Source organism: Carcharhinus amblyrhynchos, chromosome 8 (assembly GCF_965287045.1).
Source record: "Carcharhinus amblyrhynchos chromosome 8, sCarAmb.v2.hapA, whole genome shotgun sequence".
Classification (NCBI taxonomy): Eukaryota; Metazoa; Chordata; class Chondrichthyes; order Carcharhiniformes; family Carcharhinidae; genus Carcharhinus; species Carcharhinus amblyrhynchos.
Genome location: NC_137331.1, coordinates 123,292,283 through 123,318,293, shown reverse-complemented (window position 1 = coordinate 123,318,293; position 26,011 = coordinate 123,292,283). Strand labels below are relative to the sequence as shown.

Below are 26,011 nucleotides of genomic sequence, written 5' to 3'. Positions count from 1 at the left end.
TTAAAAATGAACTCCATGCCCAGTACACATGGGCAGCCTGTATTTGAAAAAAAACAGCATTTCCCACCAAGGCTCTCACTTGCTGTTGAACCTTTTCCTGCAGGACGATGACCGATACAGCCTGTTGAACGATACCCGGTCACAGCTGAAGTTTTTCGAACAGTTGGATCGCCTGGAGAAGCAGCGGAAAGATGAGGATGAAAGAGAAGCACTGCTCAGGTTAGCAAAGGTAAGAGTAGATTTCACTTGGCAACTCAGCTGCTTGCAATGCAGACCAGCTTCATTGCCTTGCTGTGCCATGGCGTGCTTGTGCTCCTGACTCTCTCTGGTTAGTTTGTCCGTCTTGAGCAATGTTCCATTGTGATAGGTGAGAGCACAGTCGCACGGCAACGTGGAATGAGCTGTGCTTTACGGCTAACGGGCTGCTCAACTTGGAATGAACATAGGCTGTGAGCTGCTCGTGGGCAAACTGGTTGTTTGCACAAAGGGAGTCATGAGTAAAGAAAATTTAATGGGAATGTGTTGGATTTTTGGCCTCTGCCTCGTTTACTGGAAACACATCTGTGTGGGTCAGCATTTGTTAATGTTACAGAATCATAGAGTCATGGAGGTTTACAGCATGGAAACAGGCCCTTTGGCCCAACTTGTCCAAACAGCACTTTTCTTTTAACGACTAACATAAGAACATAAGAAATAGGAGCAGGAGTAGGCCATCTAGCCCTTTGAGCCTGCCCCGCCATTCAGTAAGATCATGGCTGATCTGTCGTGTCTCAGTTCCACCTTCCCGCCCTCTCCCCATAACCCTTAATCCCCTTGCCTATCAAAAACCTATCAACCCGCGTCTTAAATATATTTAGCAAGGCAGCCTCCACCACTTCAACAGGCAGAGAATTCCAGAGATTCACCACCCTTTGAGTGAAGAAGTTCCTACTCAACTCTGTTCTAAACCGCGCCCCCCCCCCCCCCTTTATCTTAAGGTTGTGCCCTCTAGTCCTAAGCTAGTCCCAGTTGCCCACACTTGGCTCATATCCCTCTATAGCCATCTTACTCATGTAACTGTCTAAACACTTTTTAAAGATAAATTGTACATGCCTCTACTGCTGCCTCTGGCAGCTTGTTCCAGACACTCACCACCCTCTGTGTGAAAAAAATTGCCCCTCTGGACACTTTTGTATCTCTCCCCTCTCACTTTATACCTATGCCCTCTAGTTTTAGACCCCCTACCTTTGGGAAAAGATATTGACTATCCATCTTATCTATGCCCCTCATTATTTTATGGACCTCTATACGATTACCCCTAAGCCTTCTAAACTCCAGAGAAAAACGTCCCAGTCTATCCAGCCTCTCCGTATAACTCAAACCATCAAGACCTACTAGCGTCCCAGTGAATCATTTCTGCACCCTTTCTGGTTTAATAATATCCTTCCTATAATAGAGTATCCAGAACACTATTCCAAGTGTGGCCTTACCAATGTCTTGTACAATTTCAACAAGATGTCCCACCTCCTGTATCCAATGTTCTGATCGATGAAACCAAGCATGCCGCATGCCCTCTTGACCACTCTGTCCACCCGTGACTCCACTTTCAATGAGCTATGAACATGTACCCCTAGATCTGTGTTTCTTTGATTGCAAAACAGAATGTATTATATTAGTGACTCGAAGGGGGAAACTGCAATGACTTCATAGAATCTCTACAACACAGAAGGAGGCCATTCGGCCCATCATGTCTGCACCAACCACAATCCCATGCAGGCCCTATTTCCATAATCCTACATTTTTACCTTGCTAATCCACCTGACACTAAGGGGCAATTTAGCATGGCCAATCAACCTTGCCACTGTGCTGCCCTTGACTTGTAGTCAGATCCTAGCGGCTGGCCCACTGGGCTGAAGACCAAAGATGAGAAAAGATACACCTGGTCAGAAATCCACCTTGGCGTGGTTAAGATTTTTTTTAATGTTCTAGCTTGGAGTTTCTTCCCAAAAGTTGAACAAAAATGCTAGACTGAAGTCAAAAATAGGGAAATTATTTTTAAAAATTTTTTTTAAGTTTATTTATTAATGTCACAAGTAGGCTGACATTAACAATGCAATGAAGTTACTGTGAAAATCCCCAAGCCACCACACTCCGGTGCTTGTTCTGGTATGCTGAGGGAGAATTTAGTCTAGCCAATGCAACTAGCTGGCATGTGTTTGGACAATGGTAGGAAATTGGAGCATTCAGAGGAAACCCACGCAGACACGGAGAATGTGCAAACTCCATACAGACAGTGACCCAAGGCTGGGAGTTGAACCTGGGTCCCTAGCATTGTGGGGTGGCAGTGTTAATAACCACTGTGCCATTTTGTGAAGGGTAATGTGGCAGTAATTGCCAAAAGAGCTCACCATTTTGGAAGCAACGGCATTTCTTTACTCCCCAATCAGCTTGTCCCAAAGGGATGTGTTTTGCTTTGAGTCCAGAACAAGCAATGGTGGATATTACTAAAACATTTATTTTGAAAAGTAATAGGCCTGGTCAAATGGATGGTGCAAGCACTTATTTTAAACTTGTCTACTTTAAGTCTGTTTACTTTTGCTGCTTTAATGACTAGAAGTCTACTTTTGGATGGGTCTGACATTTTTGGACCCTTTTTCTTTATTCTCAAATGCAGTGTCAAAAAGAGTTTGTGTTGGGGCTCTCCTGTTCATCTTAAATTGAACAAAATGCAGGCCTAATGTATTTTGTACTGTACAGCCAATTCCAGATTCTGATGTGAGATCTGATCTGCTCTGTTCCCATAGCATCCTATCCCCCAGGTGTCCTGTACATATTCCTCCCCCCGCCCCCGTTTCCCTCCACCTTCGCCTTCCCCGCCCATGGGGTCCGTCCCCATCCCCCTCCATGGTGTCTCCCTCTCCCAATGGTGTATCTCCTTACCCCTCCCATGTTGTCCGCGTTCCATCTTCCTCCCGCCGCACCCCATGATGTCCCCATTCTGCCCCCTTGTCCCCCTCTGCAATGGAGTTTCTGCTTCATCCCCTGCCCCCCATGATGTCCCCATTCCGTTTCCTCTCCACCCCCCACCTTTTTGGTGTCCCTGTTCTGCCTTGCTTTTTGCTCTACCTCAGTCAGAGTGTCCCGTGGGCTCACTGGCTCATTACAGGCTCCTGCTCGCTGCTGCAGTGTGCTGGACCTTCACTGTCTTTGTTCAGTCTGAATCAGAAATGCATCTGTAGTTTTTTCCTCCTCTTCACCCTTGAGGCTTTCTGTCTGGTGGGTACAAACCGATTCAATTAGTCTTGAATAAAAATAACTGCAGAGTTAACTTGGAAGAGCTGCTGTCACCAGCCCTTTTTAGAATTCTGCTGCAAAGAACTCCTCATTAAATTCTCTCTCTCTCTCCTTTTTGAGTGTTTTTCTTTCTGGTTTTCAAACAAAAAAAAATACAGTTGTTTTTTATGTAAAGGGTCTGTGCTGAAGGCGACTGAGAGCTGGTTAGAACCGGCATGGGGAAGTACAACCCAGTACAGCTGAACAAACTGACTAACTCCGGTGGAGGGAGACAAGTGGGCCAGTTTCTCCAAAATGTACACTCATCACAATGTGCTTGACTCTGAAAGGTTTAGAGGGCAGTGTGGGAAGGTCAGTATCCTTGCAGCAGCGTCTGGCAACTCCCAACACATTTCCCCACTGCCATACATTTGTTAACTTCAGTTAGCCCAGGAGTCTGGAATGGGATGGCAGGCCTATCATATGAGGAAAGACTAAGTCAGCCAGAATTGTATTCACTGGAGATTAGAAGAATGAGAGGGAAGCTCATAGAACCTTATAAAATTCTGACAGGGTTAGACGGGGTGCATTCCAAAAGAATGTTCCCAATGGTTGATGAGTCCATAACTATGCTCATAGTTTGAGGATAAGGCACTGTCACCGTGGCACAGTAGTTAGCATTGCTGCCTCTCAGCGTCAGAGACCCAGGTTCGATTCCCGGCTTGGGTCACTGTCTGTGTGGAGTTTGCACGTTCTCTCTGCTTCTGCGTGGGCTTCTACCAGGTGCCCTGGTTTCCTCCCACAGTGCAAAGATGTGCAGGTTAGGTGGCTTGGCCATGCTAAATTGCCCCTTAGTGTCAGAGGGATTAGCTAGGGATTGGCCCTGGGTGGGATTGTGGTTGGTGCAGACTCAATGGGCCAAATGGCCTCCTTCTGCACTGTATGGTTCTATAGTAAGAAGTCTCACAACACCAGGTTAAAGTCCAGCAGGTTTACTTGGTAGCATGAGCTTTTGGAGCGCTGCCCCTTTATCAGGTGAGGGAAGGGGCAGCGCTCCGAAAACTCGTACTACCAAATAAACCTGTTAGACTTTAACCTGGTGGGTGTTGTGAAACTTCTTATGGGTGTTCAATGCCGGCACCTCCACAGATGCCGGATTCTGTGCGAGGAGAAATGTCACCACCCAGAGGGTGGTGAACGTGTGGAATTCACTACCACAGAAAGTAGTTGAGGCCAAAACATTGTCTGATTTCAAGAAGAAATTAGATACAACTCTTGGGGCCAAAGGGATATGGGAGGAAGGGAGTGTCAGGATATTGAATTTAATGATCAGCCAAGTTCAAAATGAGTGGCGGAGCAGGATTGAAGAGCCGAATGGCCTACTCCTGCTTCTAGTTTGTGTTTCTGAGTCACGTGCTCCAATCCATATTGGGATACAAAGTGAAAGGAATAGCAGCTAATATTTCGGGGTCCAATATAACGAAGTGTTAGCTGTGCTCCTTTCGCCACAGATGCTGCCAAAGTTTTCCGGCACTTTCTGTTTTTATTTCAGATCGCCAGCATCCATTGCATGTTGCTTTTAGTTCCTCAGTAAATGTCCAGTTGTACTGGTGAGCTCTACCTCAGTGGGTAGTTCTCTCAACTCTGTAGCCTTAAGCTTGTTGGTTCACAATGCACTTCAGGGACTTGAGCCTGACACTCCTTCGTTACTGTGCTGGAGGGCATACACTGTCAGGGGCGTGCTACCTTTTGGATTAAACTCTTTGCCCTGTCTGGTGAGCACCAAATATTCTACAGCACTCATGAAGGGCTGAGGAGTTTTTCCCCATGGCCAATGTGTATTCCTGAATTAATACCACTGCAGGAAACTGCCTGGTCATTATCTCAGTGCTGTTACTGGGACAAATCGATTGCTTTTGTTTCCACAGCTACAGCAGTGACTGTACTTCAAAAATGCTTCACCAGTTGCAGAATGATTTAGGACATTGTGATGACATGATATGTGTGTTTAATATTCATGTCCGTCAGGTTGGAAAGCCTGTTGACCATTGAATCCCTACAGTGCAAAAGGAGGCCATTCAGCCCATTCATGTATGGTATTGATCATCTTACCCAGGCCCTATTCTCATAACCACACATATTTATCCTGCTAACAGAAACATAGAAACTAGAAGCAGGAGGAGGCCATTTGGCCCACTGAGCCTGCTTCATCATTCATTTTGGTCATGACTGATCATCGAATTCAATATCCTGATTCCCCCCTTCCTCTCCATATCCCTTGATCCCTTTAGCCCCAAGAGCGATATCCAATTTCTTCCTGAAATCTCTCAACGTTTTGGCCTCAACTACTTTGTGGTAGTGCATTCCACACCTTCACCACCCTCTGGGTGAAGAAATTTCTCTTCATCTCAGTTCTCACTATCCTTAAACTATGACCCCTAGTTCTGGACTCCCTCTTGATCCCCCTTACCAACATATCTTGGGGCACCTGCTTCTTTTTGGAACATACTTTACCCCATGTGGCCAAATGATGAGAGTATATCCTTTCCTGTATTTATCATCTGTCGTGGAATATCATAAAGGGTGGAAATAATGATTATCACACGAGTTAATCAAGGGTAAGTTGTTGGAAGGTATTCTGAGACACAGGATCTACAGGCATTTAGAGATGCAAGGACTGATTAGGGACAGTCAGCATGGCTTTGAGAGTGGAAAATCATGTCTCACAAATTTGATTGAGATTCTTGAAGGAGTAACCAAGAAGATAGATGAAGGCAGTGCAGTTGATGTTGTCTACATGGACTTTAACAAGGCCTTTGACAAGGTACCATGTGGTAGGTTGTTGCATAAAGTTAAATCTCTCGGGATCCAGGGTAAGGTATCTAAATGGATACAAAATTGGCTTCTTGACAGAAGCCAGAGGGTGGTTGTAGAGAGTTGTTTTTCAAATTGGAAGTCTGTGATCTCTGTGTGCCTCAGGGATCAGTGCTGGGTCCACTGTTACTTTTCATTTATATTAATGATTTGGATGAGAATTTAGGAGGCATGGTTAGTAAGTTTGCAGATGACACCAAGATTGGTGGTGGCAAAGTGGACAGTGAAGAAGGCTATCTTGGATTGCAACGGGATCTTGATCAATTGGGCCAGTGGGCTGATGAATGGCAGATGGAGTTTAATTTAGATAAATGTGAGGTGATGCATTTTGGTAGATGGAACCAGGGTAGGACTTACTCAGTTAATGGTAGGGCATTGGGAGACTTACAGAACAGAGGTCTAGGGGTACATGTTCATAGCTCCTTGAAAATGGAGCCACAGGTGGACAGAGTGGTGAAGAAGGCATTCAACATGCTTGGTTTCATCGGTCAGAACGTTGAATACAGGAGTTGGGACGTCTTGTTGAAGTTGTACAAGACGTAAGGCTTGGAATACTGTCTGCAATTCTGGTCACACTATTATAGAAAGGATATTATTAAACTGGAAAGAGTGCAAAAAAGTAGACATTTACTAGGATGCTACTGGTATTTGATGGATTGAGTTATAAAGAGAGGCTGAATAGACAGACATTTTTCCTCGGGAGTGTAGGAGGCTGAGGGGTGATCTTATAGAGGTCTATAAAATAATGAGGGGCGTAGACAAGGTAGATAGTCAATATCTTTTCCCAAAGATGGGGGAGTCTAAAACTAGAGGGCACAGGTTTAAGGTGAGAAGAGAGAAATACAAAAGTGTCTAGAGGGGCAATTTTTTCACAGAGGGTGGTGAGTGCCTGGAACAAGCTGCCAGAGGTAACAGTAGAGGCGGGTACAATTTTATCTTTTAAAAAGCGTTTAGACAGTTACATGGGTACAGTGGGCAATTGGGACTAGCTTGGGGGCTTTAAAAAAGAAGAGGTGGCATGGACAAGTTGGGCCTAAGGGCCTGTTTCTATGCTGTAAACCTCTATGACTCTCTATGACTTAATGAGGCGAAGGAGTGGTTTTGGCAAGTAGCATAGATTGATTGGTGGGAAAGCAAGATAAGCACGAGGGAGAAAGGAACATGAACAGAAAATGCTGGAAATACTCAGCCAGCCAGACAGCATCTGTGGAAAGAAAGAGTTACTGTTTCAGGACCACAATGAAAAGGAAGGATATGGGGGGCATGCAAGGATGCTGATGGAGAGCATAGACCCTAGCATAGATCAGTGGGACCATTGGACCTATTTCTGTGCTGTGATAGAACAAAGAAAATTACAGCACAGAAACAGGCCCTTCGGCCCTCCAAGCCTGCACCGACCATGCCGTCCAACTGAACTAAAACCCCATACCCTTCCATATCCCTCCATTCCCATCCTATTCATATATTTGTCCATCGTCCCTTAAAAGTCACTAACATATCTGCTTCCACTAACTCCCTTGGTAGCAAGTTCAAGGCACCCACTAACATCTGTGTAAAAAAAACTTGCCTCGTGCATCTTCTTTGAACCTTGCCCCTCTCACCTTAAACCTGTCCCCCTGGTAATTGACTTTTCCACCCCAGGAAAAAGCTTCTGACTATTCACTTGGCACTTGAGTTTAATCACCTGGTAAGAAAATGCAACACAAGAAATAGGAGCAGGAGTAGACCACAAAGCTCATTAAGCTCGCTCTGACTTTCAGTATGATCACAGCTGCTCTTGAGTTTCAACACCACTTTCCCACCCCCATCACCACATCCCTCTGAGCCAGAGGTGAGATTGAAAAGGAGGTTTGTGATGCAATGGTCGACACCTCTCCCTCTGAGCCAGAGGTTCCAGATTCAAGTCACACCCCAGAACATGAAGGTTAAGGAGATGTGTTCATAACATGGCCAAAGCAAGTGAAATAACAGTCTGCAAATCCTTCCAAATGCGCACCAATGGCAGGCGCTGTGAATGGGAGAGATTCAGGACCTGCCTTCTTGCTCTGTATGTGATAGAGGTCACAGTGCTGTGGATCAGACCTGGCTTCGAGAACAGTCAGTGATGTATCAGACAGGAGCAGGTGTAATTACTGCAGCTCTGCTTTTCCTCACGTTGAACCTATGTAGCCCTTTCGGGACAAAGAACAGGCCATTCAGCCAGTTGGGCCTGTGTTGGCTCTTTGAACAAACTACCCACTTGAATCCTGCATCTAAGACTTTGCCTTCTGTCGAGAGGACAATTGGGAGGGAATTGTCAGCTTTTGTAGTTTGTTCAAGAGTGGCAACTTGCTGATGGGCAGAGTCACCAGATGGTTACAGTAATGTTGGTGTAACCAGAATTCAGACCTTATCATGGCCAATAGTGAAGCTGAATCCAGTGGCTATTACCCATTTGTGCACCAGCTCAAGTCAGTAACCAGATGGCTGCTGTTTTGTTACTAGTTCATGTGTATCCCATCTCCACCAGGCCAGGATCTGGTAAATCTCTGTTATCTATCTGATTGACTCTCGATGGTCTTCTGACAATTCTGCATGCAATAAAATACTGCCCTGCGGTGGCAGAGACTGGGTATTGATTACTTAGAAGAAAGGATCTATGGCACCTTTCACAATCTCAGCACATAAAGCACTTTGCAGCCAATAAAGGTTTTCTTATTGTGGTTTCTCTCGCAGTGCAGAAAATGAGAGTCAGTTTACACACAGCAAGATCCCAGAAGCAGCAATGTTTTTTTTAGATTGAAGGATGGATTGAATAAGGATTATGAGATCTTCTATGCCATAGAATCAGAGAACCCACACTGTGCAGAAGGAAGCCATTCGGCCCATCGAGTCTGCACCAACAACAATCCTACCCATCCAAACACTAAGGAACAATTTATCATGACCAGTCCAGGTGACCTGCAGATCTTTGGACTGTGGGAGGAAACTGGAGCACCCGGAGGAAACCCACGCAGACATGGGAAGAACGTACAAACTCCACACAGTCACCCAAGGCTGAAATTGACCCTGGGTCCCTGGTACTGAGAGGCTGCAGTGCTAACCACTGTGCCACCGTGTCCACCCAAGAAAGAATGGTGCCTCTATTTAATATCTCATCCATATAATAATATGGCATTCCAAGAAAAGGTGCATGCATCTGAGCCCAGGTGAGGCAAAGATAGCACATAACAGTGCCTTCAAGGAGAGCATCACCTTAGACTGGAGGAGGTATTCAGAGTTAATTTTGGGGGCTTTGGTAAAGTGAAGGTGACAGGGTGGTCAGTAACCAAAGCACACATTTAAGAATCCCCACAGTGCAAAAGGAGGCCATTCGGACATTGATGCTGCACTGACTCTCCGACAGAGCATCTTTACCAGGCCTGCCCCGTTCCTTTAACCCACATATTTACCCTGCTAAATCTCCTAACCTACACATCTTGGAGTAATTTCACACACATTTTTAAGGGGTAAGTTAGCATGGCTAATTCACCTAACCTGCACATGTTTGGATTGTGGGAGGAAACCGGACCACCCGGAGAAACCCACACAAACACGGGGAGAATGTGCACACTCCATACAGACAGTGACCCAAAGCTGGAATTGAACCCAAGTCCCTGGTGCTGCGAGGTACGGTGCCAACCACTGCGCCACCGTAACTAGCAACGGAACCAGAGGGAAGATGAGGTTTTCTTTCTTTTGTAGGACGACGAGGGAAAGAGCAGGAGGAGTGGGACAAATTGGACAGCTCTTTCCAGGAGGCAGCACAGTTGCAATGGGCTGAGTGCAAGAAGCTAGCCAAGGATCTCACTTTTCCCATACAGTCTTAAAGGCCTATGTTGTGACTGCCTGCAAAATGGAATTGTTCCTTTTGTCATTGCTCAACTTCAATGATATATGATGTGTATGTGTAATATGCATAACATATATTTATCTACATGTGCAACTAGCATTGGAAATAATTGTTATGTATCCAAAAAATACGATATTACTTACAAAAAAAGGCGTTTTTAGCATTGCTTTGCATCCAGCTGTTAATTCTTAATGGTTCTCAGCCATGTTCAGAATTGTTCCTACCAGATAGTTACAAGAATGAAGTACATATAAGCTGCAAAAATGGCTTCAATGAACAAATTAACAGTTGGCTTGCCCTGACAAAGTTATCCGTGGCCAGAATGTTAAAATCCACAGGCATTCCTTTTCAATCCTGGGGTCCGATTGACGGCTATTTTTTAATTTAAACAGGATTACATTTCATGAGTTTCTCTCCTTGCCTGGAACAGATGACATTTTCAAATAAGGAATTGGTTCTAATATCTGGGGGATTGCTGGCATCCTGTTCCTGAAATTTTGTGAAAAATTAAACGGGAATGCCTGTCATGTGTATCCGTAGATGTACGTTTGAACATATTGCCGTGGCCAGCCGGTTAACTTGAGAACCATTTTGTTTGTGCTGAAAGGGATTTTGACGAACTTAAGCAGATAAATCCGCTTTACACATTTGGAAAATGTTACTGGGAAACGAATATGAAAATTTGATTTAATGTTTCATTCTGCTCTTGTGTCTTTTTAATCACTGGCAGAGTCGGGCCAAGCATGAAGACCCAGAACAAGTTAGGTTGAAGCAAAGAGCCAAAGAGGTGAGCCTGGTGTGATTTACCCCTCTGCTTGTTTCATTCATTTTCCCTGTTGCTTGTTCGTTTTTGTTTTCTGCGAGTAGAGGGGGGCTGCTTTTTGTTTTTTTTGGCAGCAGTCTCCTGGTATTTAGGTCAGGATTTGTGTGGTAGTTGCGTGCCATTTTCTTTGCAGAGCCTGGGGCAAGGACAGGAACTGCTGAAGGCAAGGGCAGCACATCAAACGAGGTCATCCTGCAGAGGAGGGGATGGGTGTTCCTTCAATGTTTCTGCCCTTCTTTAAAAACAAGTTATCTGAAGAGTTCCAGCTATAGGTTCGATGATTGAGAACTGAATAAAATTCTTGTATTAAAGTTCAGGATTTGTTATTTGGGAATATCACAATGGGTTACAATATTTTAGGATAAATGCTCATTTTGTAAATCTGTTACTGCTTATAATTCCTCGGCTCAGAGGCGGAACTAGGATTTAGTTGTAAATGGAAAGTGCCTCTGGCTTTTAATTTTCTAAACCAAGCAGTTTTTTTTCTGTTCTGTGATGGAGCCCTTGTTTCACACAGTTCATGTTTAGCTGGAGGGTTTTTTTTATTTTATAGCTTAGACTGGTTTAAGCCTTTCCTCCCAGAGGGTCCAGCATAGCAACTGTAGAAACCAACAAATAAGTTCATTTGTGTCTGCTGCTTCTGCCGCCTCGCAGTAGCTCACTTCTACATTTTCCCAATATCCATTTCCTGACGCTCGTTGCCCGAGAGGAAAACCTCCACTAATTGGACCCTATTTTAATTGAGCCTTAATATTGGAGCTCACTAGTGTTCGCCCCTGGCGGTTGGGGAATGGAAGCGAATGAAAGTGCCCGATGTTCGAGCTGTGTGAGAAATTTTTCACTTGACCTACAGATTCTTTTCCCTGCTGAATAAATCATCAAGCCTGTTCGCGTTTTCGTGATTAAAGATTTGACGACAGATGCTAATAAAGACAATGCTGTGTTTGATGATGACTGTGGAGCTGAAGGAATTAGTTTCCATGGACACCCCTCCCTAGCAGCATACCCCCCCCACCCGCTCCCACCACACAGCTACTACAACAACTGTGGCTTAAACTAATACTCTATTGAAGTGGCTGTTTCTGTGTTAATATTCTCCATGTAGGAATGGAGCCTTACAGATAGAGAACTCTTTGCACTGATTTGTCATCACAACAGACTTGTCCCTTTAACCAAGGGCTGCCTGTCACACCCACCCCAGTACTGGGGGCCCTTGCCCGTTTTTTTTTTTATTTGGCTTAACGCACCCATTGCTGGGAAGCTTTGTTGCCAAATTTATTCTGCCACTGGTTTCCTTCTAACAAGTTTGTGACTCCCAACTGGTAACTCAGCAGGCTAGCGAAGGATGAAGGCAGTGTGCCGTTACAAATTGAAGTGATGGTGGAGGTGGTGAGGTGGGGGCTTGCTTACTAAAACTTGCTCGTGACAGCTGCTTTCCTGTATTGTGTATGCATGTGTGTGTGTGCATGTGTCTTCCTGTCCCACTGTACTTTACCCACCCCACTCCAAGGAGGGGGTAGTTAACCTCAGACCTGGTGGCACTGTTCACATTTGAGACTTTGCAGTTTGCTCTGCACAGTTTCTGTTGCTCCTGCTTGATGCAGCAGGCATGATCGCTTGAAATGAGTCCAGTGCACTGGCAATATGGGTGTGTACCTTTGGCCCCCTTGCTAGACCTTTGCTTGATAGCTCCAAGCATGCCTCAGCTCATGCTTATAAATGCAAAATTGCTCCAAATGGTGGTGAAAGTTGAATGTAAATCTGGTGTTTACCAACTGTATGCAAGCTGTTTTATTCTAAATAACCAGATGCCAAAGGATAGAACTGTAGCTGAATCCTTACACACAGACAAACATAGAAGATAGGAACAGGAGGAGGCTATCATGGATGATTGTCCAACTCAATAGCCTAGCCCAGTACAGCTTTCTCCCCATAGCCTTTGATCTCATTGGCCCCAAGTGCTATATCTAGCTGCTTCTTGAATACATTCAATGTTTTGGCATCAACTACTTCCTGTGGTAATGAATTCCACAGGCTCACCGCTCCTTGGGTGAAAAAAATGTCTCCTCACCTCTGTCCTAAAGGAGAAGTGGTTGGAGAAGTGTTTATTTACAGAGATGCACTTCACAAACTCGCGCTATCAAACCTAAAAGCCACAATTTCAGTCCTATGTATATATATATATATATATATATATATATGAAGCATGAGTAGACCCCCAGTTAATGCCCATCATCTGTATACAATTAAACACTTAGCATGCATGCTATCACACCATTCCTTCAAGGTGGTGTTATAATGTATATTGAGAGTCCAGATTTGGGTGCAAGTGCTCCTGTAATTCCTGTTCATTCTTTCTCCAGTTGAGATTCTACTTTGACCTGTAGAATTGTACCCTTGATTAGGGCTTCACAGACAAATGGCCAGATTGTCATAGACAAGAATATTCTGTTGTTTGTGAAGCCCTAATCCAGCATGCTTTAGTATCGTGTTCCATTATTCTCAAAGGGCTGATTTACTTCACGGTTATAGTTGGAAGTGACCACAGCTCAGGAGGTTGAATTTGCCTGCCAAAGAGTGTCACCCAACGCTGTTAATGAGAAGAGCCTGCAGGCTAAACCAAGTCTGTCATTTCGTTCCCCCTCCAGAGTAACTACACGACTGTCGGGGGACGATCGAGAAGGCAGGGGTTCTTTTCTTTCTCTGTAAGGAAGCTTGCAGCTGGCCTGACGGAGGCCTAGAAGATTATGGAGGGAGTTTCAATTGATGTAGGAAAGAAGTTTTCTCACATTGGGGTGCCCAGATATAAGATGACCACAAATAAACTGAGGAGAGAATTCAGGGGGAAAAGATTTACCCAGAGCGTGCTAAGAATGTGATACTCTACAGGAATGAGTAGTTGAGGAATAGCGTAGATGTAAAGTTAAGGTTTAAAGTTTATTCATTATCACAAGTAGGCTTAAATTAACATTGCAATGAAGTTATTATGAAATTCCTCTCGTCGCCGGAGGAAAGCCACGCAGGTATGGGGAGAACATGCAGACTCTACATAGACGTGGACCCAAGCTGGGAGTTGAACCTGGGACCCTGGAGCTGTGAGGCAGCAGTGCTAATCATTTGCCACCATGCTGCCCATTTAAGTGGGCCGGGGGAGGGCGGGTGGGAGCATGAGGCAGAAAGAAATGGTAGGACATCTAGGATTATGGATGCAAGATGGGAGGAGGTCTGTGTGGATGATTAATACCATCCTTGCTCTGTTGGGCTGCATGCCCTGTTTCTCTGCTGTTAAGTTTTATGTGATTTTTGGAAAATAAAACTTGACATTTGTGCTTTTGAACAGATGCAACAGTTGGAGCTTGCACAGTTGCAGCAACGGGAAGCGAATCTCGCAGCGCTGGCTGCTATTGGACCAAGGAAAAGAAAAACGCCTGATTCACCGGGTCTCAGAACAGGAAACGAGGTATGGCAATTTTCCTCCTCCCTTGTCCAGCTCCGGTAAGGAGTTCAGGATAGCTTTTCCCTGCTTACTTTCACCTTTCTATCCTTGATTCTGATATCACTGCATTGTATAATTGCTCACTATGGGCAGGCGAAAGCTTTAGTTCCCCCGCCCCACACATGTTGAAACTTGGTACTAGCCGTGGCTCAGTTGTACCCGCTCCCTCTTGGTGTTACACCTAGACCCCATCTGCCTGCTAGGATGGATTTAAAAGATCTTGTGGTGTATGGAATGGGATTTGCTGCCTCAAGCCCAGTTATCTGTGCCTCCTGTTAATTGACAGTGGTCTAATGTAAATGAACTTGCCTGGTAATCAGTGTGTGTGTTGACGTGAGAGAGAATGCTGCTATGAAGATGTCTTCCTTGCCACTGACTTTTCAGGATCTGAAGGGAGATTTGATAAAGATGTACAAGATAATGACAGGTCATTAGATAAGGTAGATCAAAATTTGTTCCCATAAGCCGATGGTTCAAGTACTCAGGAGCAAAGATTTAAGATTTTGGGCAAAAGGTGAAGGAGGCACTTTTGGAAAGTTGGTGCAGACTTGATGGGTCAAATGGCCTCCTCTTGCACTTAAAGGATTCTGTGGACACAACGGGCAGAATAGCCTCCTTTGCCAGAATGATTCCTAAGACTTCAGCTGCTTGGTAGTTGAAGGACCTTTCTTTTCAAAACCTTTCAATCTTTTAGTGGAGGTGATGAGCCTAGTGGCATTATCATTAGACTATTAATTCAGAAACTCCGCTCATGTTCTGGGGACCCGGGTTCAAATCCCATCATGGCAGATGGAGGAATTTGAATTCAATAACAAGAAAAAAAATCTGAAATTAAGAACCTACTGATGACCGTAAAACTATTGTCAATTGTCAGAAACACCCATCTGGTTCACTGCTGTCCTTAGTGAAGGAAATCTGCTGTCCTTTTGTGGTCTGGCCTGCATGCAACTCCAGAGCCACAGCAATGTGGTTGACTCACAACTGCCCTCCAAGGGTGACTCGGGAAGGGCAATAAATGCTGGCCTGCCAGCTCCGCCCATTTTGATTTGATTTATTATTGTCACATGTATTAACATACAGTGAAACGTATTGTTTCTTGCGTGCTATACAGACAAAACATACCGTTCATAGAGAAGGAAGCGAGAGAGTACAGAATGTAGTGTTACAGTCATAGCTAGGGTGTAGAGAAAGATCAACTTAATGCGAGGTAAGTCCATTCAAAAGTCTGGCAGCAGCAGGGAAGAAGCTGTTCTTGAGTCGGTTGGTACGTGACCTCAGACTTTTGTGTCTTCGTCCTGGCAGAAGAAGGTGGAAGAGAAAATGCCTGGGGTGTGTGGGATCCTTAATTATGCTGACTACTTTTTCTGAGACAGTGGGAAGTGTAGAGTCAATGGATGGGAGGTTTGCCATGTCCGACGAACGAATATAAAAACATATTGTCACACTTTACCCATCGTTAAAACCTCTGGTTTGCCTCCTCTCTCACTTTCCTGTTGGCTGTATATTGCTCCTCTCTCATTCCCTTTGTGGACTGTGGTTGGGACACTTTGCTACTCAAAAGTTGCAATACTAGGCTATGGTGCATACCCTACCAACTCTTACCTCTTACCCTGGCTAAAATCAGTTCACTCAGCCAACACCAGGAATGGAACCTTTTGCCTTTTAAAAATAAACAGAACAAACTTCTTGATTGATGGGTCTGGCTAAATGACCCTCAGCATAAACATGCCGAGTCTAAACCGCTTCAGGTGCTTTTATGTGCTTCAAATTGGAGCAAAATCAGAGCAGTTACACTGTTGGGCTTTGGGTGGCATTTCTAAACAGCTTGACTCCTCAATTCCAGTGTTGTAACGCTCTTGGGAAGGAGAATAATAATCCTTTTCTGAAATAAGAATGGCAAAAAATGCGTTTCAGGAATGTTTATCTTGGATTACATTGGTTGATATTTTAAGCGTGTTGCAGAGATTTTTGATGTGAATATATCTGGTTGACTCCTGAATATTTTAAATGCTTCAAAGCCAGTTTTCCTTTTTTTTTGCTGTGTCTGCTAGTATTTGAGAGAAGCATTCCTTTTTGTGAATGTTTTAACCAACCCATGTTTGATGAATGTTATTGCTGGGCCAATCTGAAGCAGACCGATATCTCTAAGCGGCACAGCAAAACCCTCGATTATTTTAAATTTGGTCTAAAAATAATTGATCTTAAATGAGATGTGATGGATGAATGTTTAGGTATGGAGAGAAGCTGCATATGTACGATAGTGATCTTTTTCATTTTCTGCTTTCTTTGTTCCTTCGTGGTTTTTTTTTAAGTCTGCGGTTCATTTTGCATTCAGTGATTATTTCCTTTGCACAGCATTTTTCTAAAAATAAACTAAATAATTCTTGTGTTCTTTTTTTTCAACTGTCATGGTGCTCACAATGTAGTTGTATTTTTGTTGAAGTTTGACCCAATTTCTTTCTTCCTCTTTTAAGATGATATTTAACATCTTTGGTTTCTTTCTTACTGGAGTTGTTTCAATATCCATTGAGCTGAATTTTGGTTAAATTTTCCATGGGGACTGACATACATTCAGTGCATGTTCTCTCCAAGGGCAGCACGGTGGCACACTGGTTAGCACTGCTGCCTCGCAGCGCCAGGGACCCAGGTTCGATTCCTAGCTTGGGTCACTGTCTGTGCGGAGTCTGCACATTCTCCCTGTCTCTGTGTGGGTTTCCTCAGGGCACCATGGTTTCCTCCCATAGTCTGAAAGACATGCTGATTAGGTGCTTTGGCCGTGCTAAATTCACCCTCGGTGTATCCTAATAGGCGTCGGAGTGTGGCAACTAGGGGATTTTCACAGTAACTTCATGGCAGTGTTAATGTAAGCCTACTTGTGACTAATGAATACACTAACTTTTAAAGGCTGGAGCAAAAGGAGGGTATTCAGCCCATTCTTCCACAGAGCAAAGACCATTTGCCTCATTGAGGATAGTACCTCCATTTAATGGCCCCTGCCGAAGAATGGTTCTGCAGTTGCCCTTTGCTTCCAGAAGTAGTAGTTGATCAACTTCATTCTCTCCATGATTTCAAGTAAGCAGGAGGTGATTGAGGATGCAGAAAGAGTACTTGATAGAATTAGTGATGAAGAGGAGGAGCTGGGTGTCATCGTACATAGTTTATTTATTAGTGTCGCAAGTAGACTTACATTAACTACAATGGAGTTACTGTGAAAATCCCCTAGTCGCCACAGTCCAGTGCTTGTTTGGGTACACTGAGGGAGAATTTAGCACAGCCAGTGCACTGAACCAGCACATCTTTCAGACTGTGGGAGGAAACCGGAGCACCTGGAGGAATCCCACGCAGATACGTGGAAAATGCGCAAACTCCGCGCAGACAGTGACCCGATTGAACCCGAGACACTGGCACTGTGAGGCAGCAGTGCTGACTAGTGATGATCAGTGCTTTCAGGGGATGTCGCCAAAGGGCACCATGTAGATGAGAAATAGGAGAGGGGTGGGGCAAGGACAGATTCTTGGCACAACAGAGGAGCAGGAAGTGAGGCAATTTCAAGTGATATTCTGGCTGTGGTTTGATAGAAAGGAAGCACAATGAGAAGTCTGGATGGCAGTGGGAATGTATTTGGAGGAATAGAGTGAACCATGTTAGAAGCTGCAGACAGGATGAGTAAATCAAAGAGGAATCGGTTTACCATTAGATAAAAGGAAATTACTTTTAATTTAGATGCTGGAATCTGAAACAAAAAAGAAAATGCTGGAAAATCTCAGCAGGTCTGGCAGCATCTGGAGGGAGAGAAAAGGGCTGACTTTTTGTGCCCAAACGACCCTTTGTTAAAGCCAAAGGTTTACCGTTGTCATTGTCCCAGAGAACGTAATTTGCCCTTGCACACCAGTTTATAAAAATAAAAAAGTGTCATGACCCAAGGTTGAATCATTGCAAACCATTTTCAAGACTGAAATAAAATCCATGCAACCTCTCCCCTTTTCATCCTGTTACTGATATTATTGGAAGTTTTATTGAATGACTCTTCAGCTGCCTGATCTAGTCAAACTGCCTTCCCCAACCCCCCAATATCCTGTCGCCGATATTTTTACGGCTAATAAACAAAAATTTTCAAAGAAAATGGAAAATGAAAAACACTTTTTTGACACCCAATTATTTTCTTCCGTGTTGCTCGTGGCATTGAACAGAAGATTAATATTTAATTCCTGAGCTCTCCAGGGCAGTTCTGTCCCTTCCTGTTCACCCATCACCCTCCTGTGCCTGCTCCCAGTGAAGCAATGCCTCAATTTTTAAAATACTCCCGCAGGCCCTCCTTCCTTCCTTCCCTCCCTCTCCCATCTCTAGCTTCCGCCAACCCTACGGCACTCAGTTTTCTCTGCTCACTCAATTCTAGCCTCTTCAATGCCTCTGATTCCTGTTGCTCCACCGTTGGCAACTATGCCCTCAGCTGCCCAGGTCCTAAGCTCCGGTTTTCCCTCCCTATCCCTCACTTCCTTTGTACTTCCCCGTCCTTTGCAGATACACCTTATAACGTACATCCATAGTTTAGCTAATATTTCCTTGCGTGGCTGTCTGTCAGCTTTAGTTTGCTAAAGTTGAAGGGCCATCTTGTCTATGTTGTGTGTTATCAATTGCAAATTATTGGCGACAACCCTTCGCATTCAATATCATCTTTCGGTATGATATATCTGCATTCCTCATTTGGGAGCAATCCTATTGCACAGGTTAGTCATCTCTCTCATGCATCCTTCAGTCCTGTCACTAACCAGAGATTTGTCCATTTCTCTCTCCTTTTTATTATGAAGGAGTTAATCGCAAAAGCACGAACTGCTTTTGCTCGGAGTCTGTTCCACATATCTACTGCTCTGTGGGAAAAATATTTTTTCTAATCTTTAGTCTTGCCTGGGGCTGACTAATTTTATATTCGTCCTCTGGTTCTGCGCTCACAGTCCAAATTAAATAACCTGCTTACATCTACATTATCTGTGCCTCTCGGCATTTAAAAAACCTAGATCAACTCGCATCCCCCCCCTCCTCTCCTCCCTCCCCCACTGCCTCCAGCCAACTCTACTCTTCAACGGGAAGAAAAAGTTTACTTCTGAGTCAATTCTTTATAAAGTGGAACCCTCCATCTTAGAATAATTTTTATGCTTCTCCAATTGGAAGTGCGAGTGATTAATGTGGAATTATAGCCCATGGTAAAGATGTTTTGAAATAAACAACCAATATGTAGCCGTAACTCGGGAGATATCACACAAGGGGAGACAGGGGAAGAGCATAGTTTTGAAATTATATCTGCCTGAAATTGGACAATAATTTTCACTGGTGTCAAAATTTTCATCCTTGTTTTCGTCCATGGTCTTGCCCCTCTCCCCTATCTCTATCATCTCCTCCAGTCCCACCTCTCTCGGAGATTTCTTCACACGTCTCATTTTGGCCTTGAGCGTCTGATTTCCATCGCTCTGTTATTGCTGGTTGTGTCCTCAGCTGCCTGGGATGAAGCTCTGGAGTTCCCCCTTTCTGCCTCTCGCTTCCTTTAAGGCACTTCTTGAAAACTACCATGCTTTTTGCCCGAATAGCTCAATAGAAAAGAATAGAACCCTACAGTACAAAGAAAGGCCATTCAGCCCATTGAGTCTGCACCAATCACAATCCCACCCAGGCCCTATTCCCGTAACCCCACATATTTACCCTGCTAATCCCCTGACACTAGGGTCAATTTAGCATGCCCGATCAACCTAACATCTTTGGACTGTGGGAGGAAACCAGAGGACCCGGCAACCTATGCAGACATGAGGAGAACTTGCAAACTCCACACAGGCAGTGACCCAAGTCAGGAATCGAACCTGGATCTCTGGTGCTGGGAGGCAACAGTGCTAACCGCCGTGCCACCCCTGTCTAATTTTGCTTTATAAAATTCCTGTGAAGCAAGCTGGAACGTGTGATTTCTGAAGAAGCTAGATAAATATCCGGAACCAGAAGAAATGGCACAGGTGCTTAATGAGTACTTTGCCTCAGTATGCACGGTGGAAAGTGATCTGGGAGGTTATGCTACAGGTTTGCGGCGGACTGAAAAGATTGAGTATGTGGACGTTAAGAAAGAGGATGTGTTGGAACTTTTAAATTCTATCAAGATAGATGAGTCACCAGGGCTGGATGGGATGTACCCCAGGTTACTGTGGGAGAAGAGGGAAGTGATTGCAGAGCCCCTGGCGATGATGTTTGCGTCGTCGATGGAGACGGGAGAGGTTCCGGAGATTGCAGATGTTGTTCCTATTTTCAAGAAAGGGAACAGGGATCGCCCGGGAAATTACCGACCGGTGAGTCTGACCTCAGTGGTTGGTAAGTTGATGGAGAGGATTCTGAGGGACAGGATTTATGAGCGTTTAGAGAAGTTTAGTATGATCAGAAATAGTCAGCATGGCTTTGTCAAGGGCAGATTGTGCCTTACGAGCCTAGTTGAGTTCTTTGAAAATGTGACTGAACACATTGACGAAGGAAGAGTGGTGGATGTGGTTTACATGGACTTCAGCAAGGCGTTTGATAAAAGTCTCCCATGCAAGACTTCTTGAGAAGGTGAGAGGGCGTGGGATCCAAGGGGCTTTGGCCTTGTGGGTCCAGAACTGGCTTGCCTGCAGAAGTCAGAGAGTGGTTGTGGTTGTCTTTTTCTGCATGGAGGTCGGTCACCAGTGGGGTGTCCCAGGGATCGGTTCTAGAACCCTTGCTGTTTGTCATTTTCATAAATGACCTGGATGAGGAAGTGGAGGGATGGGTTAGTAAGTTCGCCGACGATGCAAAGGTTGGTGGTGTTGTGGATAGTCTGGAGGGATGTCAGAAGTTGCAGCGTGACACAGATAGGATGCAAGACTGAGCGGACAAGTGGCAGATGGACTTCAACACGGATAAATGTGCAGTGGTCTGTTTTGGCAGGTCCAGTGGGATGAAGGAGTACATCATCAAGGGTAGGAGTCTTAGCAGTGTTGAGAAGCAGAAGGATCTTGGGGTCCGGGTCCATAGGACTCTTAAATCGGCCTCGCAGGTGGAGGATGTGGTCAAGAAGGCGTTTGGTGTACTGGTCTTCATTAATCGAGGGATTGAGTTTAGGAGTCGGGAGGTAATGCTGCAACTTTATAAGACCTTTGTCAGACCCCACTTGGAGTACTGTGCGCAGTTCTGGCTGCCTCACTACAGGAAGGATGTGGACGCTATTGAGAGAGTGCGGAGGAGATTTACAAGGATATGGCCTGGATTGGGAGGCATGCCTTATGAGGATAGGTTGAGGGAGCTAGGTCTCTTCTCCCTGGAGAGACAAAGGTTGAGAGGCGACCTGATAGAGGCTTATAAAATGTTGAGAGGTATAGATAGGGTGGATTCTCGGATGCTATTTCCCAGGGCTGAAATGGTTGCTACGAGAGGACACAGGTTTAAGGTGCTGGGGAGCAAGTACAGAGGAGATGTTAGGGGTAAGTTTTTCACTCAGAGGGTGGTGAGTGAGTGGAATCGGCTGCCTTCGGTGCTGGTAGAGGCGAACTCGCTGGGGTCTTTTAAAAGACTTTTGGATGAGTACATGCGATTTAATGGGATTGGGAGTTACAGATAGTTCTATGGCCTGGTAGGTATGGATATGATTGGTGCAACTTGTGGGCCGAAGGGCCTGTTTGTGCTGTAGTGTTCTACGTTCTAATATAAGTTGTTGTAATCTATTCAAAGTTAGAATGGCTATTTTGAGGTGTCTCCAAAAACTCCATTAACCTTGATGGTTTTTATTGAACTTGGGCTTTCAGGGTCAACCATTGAATTCAAATGCTATATATTTTGAGATTTTTAGTATCTGTTATAACTAGAACTTAAAATAGAACCAATACGTTGCAGAAAGAGGCTATTCAATTCATTGGATCTGCACCTGCTCTCTGAAAGAGCATCCCACTCTCTCCCTGTAATCCTGTGCATTTGACATGGCTAATCCCCCTAACCTACACATCTTTGAACACTAAGGGGCAGTTTAGCATGGCTTATCCACCTAACCCGCACATCTTTGGAATGTGGGAGGAAATCGGAGCACTGGAAGAAACCCATGGGGAGAACATGCAAACTCCACACCCAAGGCTGAAATTGAACATTGGGGCCCTTGCCCTGCGAAGCAGCAGTGCTAACCACCGTGTATACATTACATGGTTTCTTGTGCGACACCCTGTGTTGCATTTATAGGTTTAGATTTCTAAAAAAAAGGAAGATGTATTAAGTGCTGCATAGTCATTGAGATACCCTTAAGCATGTAGCCCCCTTTGCAATGTGGAATCAGTTAACTTCTGTCGCTCCTTTTGGCTTCTTTAAAATGCTGTTTTATTGAGCAAGTAAATCTTGTCACCAGCACTGGAATCTCAGAGTACCGACTCTCTCTCCTTATTAAATTTACCATTCATTAAGAAGAAATGAACTGCAGGAATTTGTTGCCAAGCTAGTGTTTGTGAGCAGAGATACAAACCTGCGTCTGAGACAATGAGTGGCTTCATCAGTAATGGAAACAGGGCAACATTCATGCTGCAAACAGTCATCCACTCGAATAAATTCCAAACATCTTAGCCTAGCTTTTTATTTTTAAAAAGTTCCATCTTACTGTTACAAATCAGCACAGAAATAGGCCATTTGACTGTAAAGGTCTTTACCTGTGTTCATGCACCACATGAACCTCTTCTCAACATCTCTGATTTAACTCCCACTGACGTTTCCTTCTATCCCATTCTTCCTCATTTGCTTTCCTAGTTCCCCCTTAAATATATCGATACTGTTTGCCTCAACTAATCCATGTGGGAACAAATTCCACCCTCTCGCCACCCTCTGGATAAAGACGTTTCTCCTGAGTTCCAGTTGGATTTGTTAGTGATGTCTTACATCTGTTGACCCTGGTTCTGGTCTTCCTCAACCCTTTCATAACGCTGAAGACCTCTGTCAGCCTTCTCTGACCACTTGGTTTCTTTTGCAAAGAAAAGAAATCCCAACCTATTCAAGCTTTCCTGTTTGTGTAATCTCTTAGCTGAGTGTCATTCTAGCAAGTCGTTCTGGTGCCTTCTCCACGATCAGTATGTGCTTTTTGTAACATGGACACCAGAACTGTTCACAATCCATGTGATCCAACCTTGGTTCCTTGCAAGTTCAACACTTCTCTACATTCTATCATCGTAAGGGAATGAACTCCAATCAGTTTATTTATTGCCATATCAACCCTACTTCACCATTTGTAGTGATTATTCCTGTGAGCTGCTCCCCCTGCGCTATTTTACATTCCAATTCTCCTTCCTCACCTAGTGTGCACTTATGGCAGACCATCGTCTGTTTCCATAGCTAGTCATTCCTAGAAATTGTTGCTAGCCCGTTGCTTGAGAGGTGCCACTCCACGTCGAGCCTGGCTGACCAGGAGATCCTCTCGGTCTTGCTGATGGACATTGATGTGTTGGAAGGATTTGCAGGTTGATACGCAACCTATTTGACTGTGATATAAGCACCCCTCCCTTGGCCATCAAGCCCTGGGGAGGGACTTGTACCCAGAGCTTCTGACTCAAAGGCAGAGACACTCGCCCACTGTGCCATAAGATTTCCCTCTCCACTATTTTAACCCACGCGGTTGAACCCGCTGAAGGTTAACTTTTTTTTTAGAAAAATGTTTTATGAGCCCCTCTTTTCAAAGTAAGATAAAATCCAATTGTTAAGAAAGTGTTTGACAAAATTCTTCACTTTTACCTTTTGTGTCCAATTAAGACCCGAAGCCTTGCATTATAATAATATTTATTTAATAAAATTGCCAACAATGGGGACTTGGCTCTAAATCATATGGTTAATATCTCTAATTGGGAATATTAGCAAAGCTGATTTGGTGACACATTTATTCGGTGGTATTCTGTGTATTTTCAAAGAGCTTGCGTTAGTTCAATTTCCTCCCATTACTTCCCTACTCACTCACTTGCTATTTATGAAGTGTTAGGTAGAATTTACAGCACAGAAACAGCATTTGACCCAACTGCTCCATCCTGCTGTTTCTGCTCCACATGACCCTCCTCCCACTTGGTACACCTCGCCTTATTGGTATATCCTTCTATTCCTTTCCTCCCTGGTGTTTGTTTGGCTTTCTCATTAAGCACATCTCTGCTATTCACCTCAATTACTCTGGATAGCGTGAGTTTGATAGATTGCCCGTGAACTACCACTAGCAAAGCTTCCTCCGTGGTGAGGCACCAGTAATTCTCTTGCATCTCATTAATAACATATATCATTTCATTTGGGACAGCACAGTGGTTAGCTCTGTTGCCTCACAGCGCCAGGTTCCCGGCTTGGGTCACTGCCTGTGCAGAGTCTGCACATTCTCCCCGTGTTTGCATGGGTTTCCTCTGGGTGCTCCAGTTTCCTCCCACAGCCTGAAAGACGTGCTGGTTAGGTGCATTGGCCATGCTAAATTCTCCCTCAGTGTACCCGAACAGGCGCCGGAGTGTGATGACTAGGGGATTTTCACAGTAACTTTATTACAGTGTTAATGTAAGCCTACTTGTGACAATAATAAATATACTTACAGCGGATGGGAATCAAATATACTTACAGCAGGTGTTAACAAAAGAATCTTAGAAACAGGACAAATTAAATACTTGTGGAGACTGGAAATCTGAAATAAAAACAGAAAATGCTGGAAATACTCAGCATCTGTGGAGAGTGGAACAGAGTTAATGTTTTGAGTCCAATATGACTATTCAAGACTCGAGCTTCTAAAGTTTACTGCAAAAAGCACTGATGGAGTTAAGAAAGACCCTTCACAGGAATCAGAGAATCATAGAATCCTACTGTGCAGAAGGAGGCCATTTGGCCCATGGAGTTTGCACCAACAGCAGCCCACCCAGGTTCTATCCCCAGAACCCCATGCATTTACCCTAGCTAGTCCCCCGACACAGAGCAATTTAGCATGGCCAATCCTCCTAACCCGCACATCTTTGGACTGTAGGAGGAAATTGGAACACCCAGGGGAAACCCACACAGATGCAGGGAGAACATACAAACTCCATACAGACAGTGATCCAAGCCAGGAATTGAACCTGGGTCCCTGACACTGAGGTAACAGTGTTAACCACTGAGCCACCAGGCTGAGTATTTTGACACTTTAGTTTATTCTTTTATGGGATGTTATCCATTGCTAATTGTCCCTGGACTGCTAGACCAGAAGACATTTAAGAGTCAACCCCATTGCTTGTACATCTGGAGTCATAGGTAGGCCAGACCAGATAAGGACAGCAGATTTTGTTCCCTAAAAGGCAGTTGAACTTTTAAAGCAATCGATGATAGTTTGTTTCACGGATACTGTCACTGAAACTAAATATTGAAATGTTAGGAAAATGGAAGTCATTGTTTGTGGTCACTGTTCCAGACTCTGACTCCATCCCTCTCTGGTTAGTCTCTAGGATTAGGCCAGTCACTTGACAAACTTGGTGTCACATTTGATCCACAGGATGAGCTTTTGACCTCTTTGGTACTCCCTCTAAAACTGCCTATTTCCACCCATTCCTGGTTCCTCTGCTGCTGAAACCCTCACTCACGCCTTTGTTACCTTGAGACTTGATTATTGCGCTCCTGGCTGGTCTCCCATCTTCTACCCTCCATAATCCTGAGGTCATCCAAAACTCTGTGTTCCAACTTGCAGCAAGTTCTATTCCTC

General features: G+C 44.5%; 1 protein-coding gene across 2 annotated transcripts in view; it reads left to right on the top strand.

Annotated features, from left to right (window-relative positions):
* The window catches only part of LOC145346882 (transcription initiation factor TFIID subunit 4-like), a 137,795-nt gene that overhangs the window by 79,789 nt on the left and 31,995 nt on the right, over positions 1-26,011 (top strand). The window contains exons 12-14 of one of the 2 annotated variants that reach the window (XM_080194743.1): positions 104-229; positions 10,728-10,784; positions 14,161-14,280. In XM_080194743.1, coding sequence (XP_080050869.1) covers positions 104-229; positions 10,728-10,784; positions 14,161-14,280 — 303 coding nt within the window. Of the gene's footprint in view, positions 1-103; positions 230-10,727; positions 10,785-14,160; positions 14,281-26,011 lie in introns of those variants that run through there. The other variant, XM_080194744.1, reaches the window with a different exon arrangement.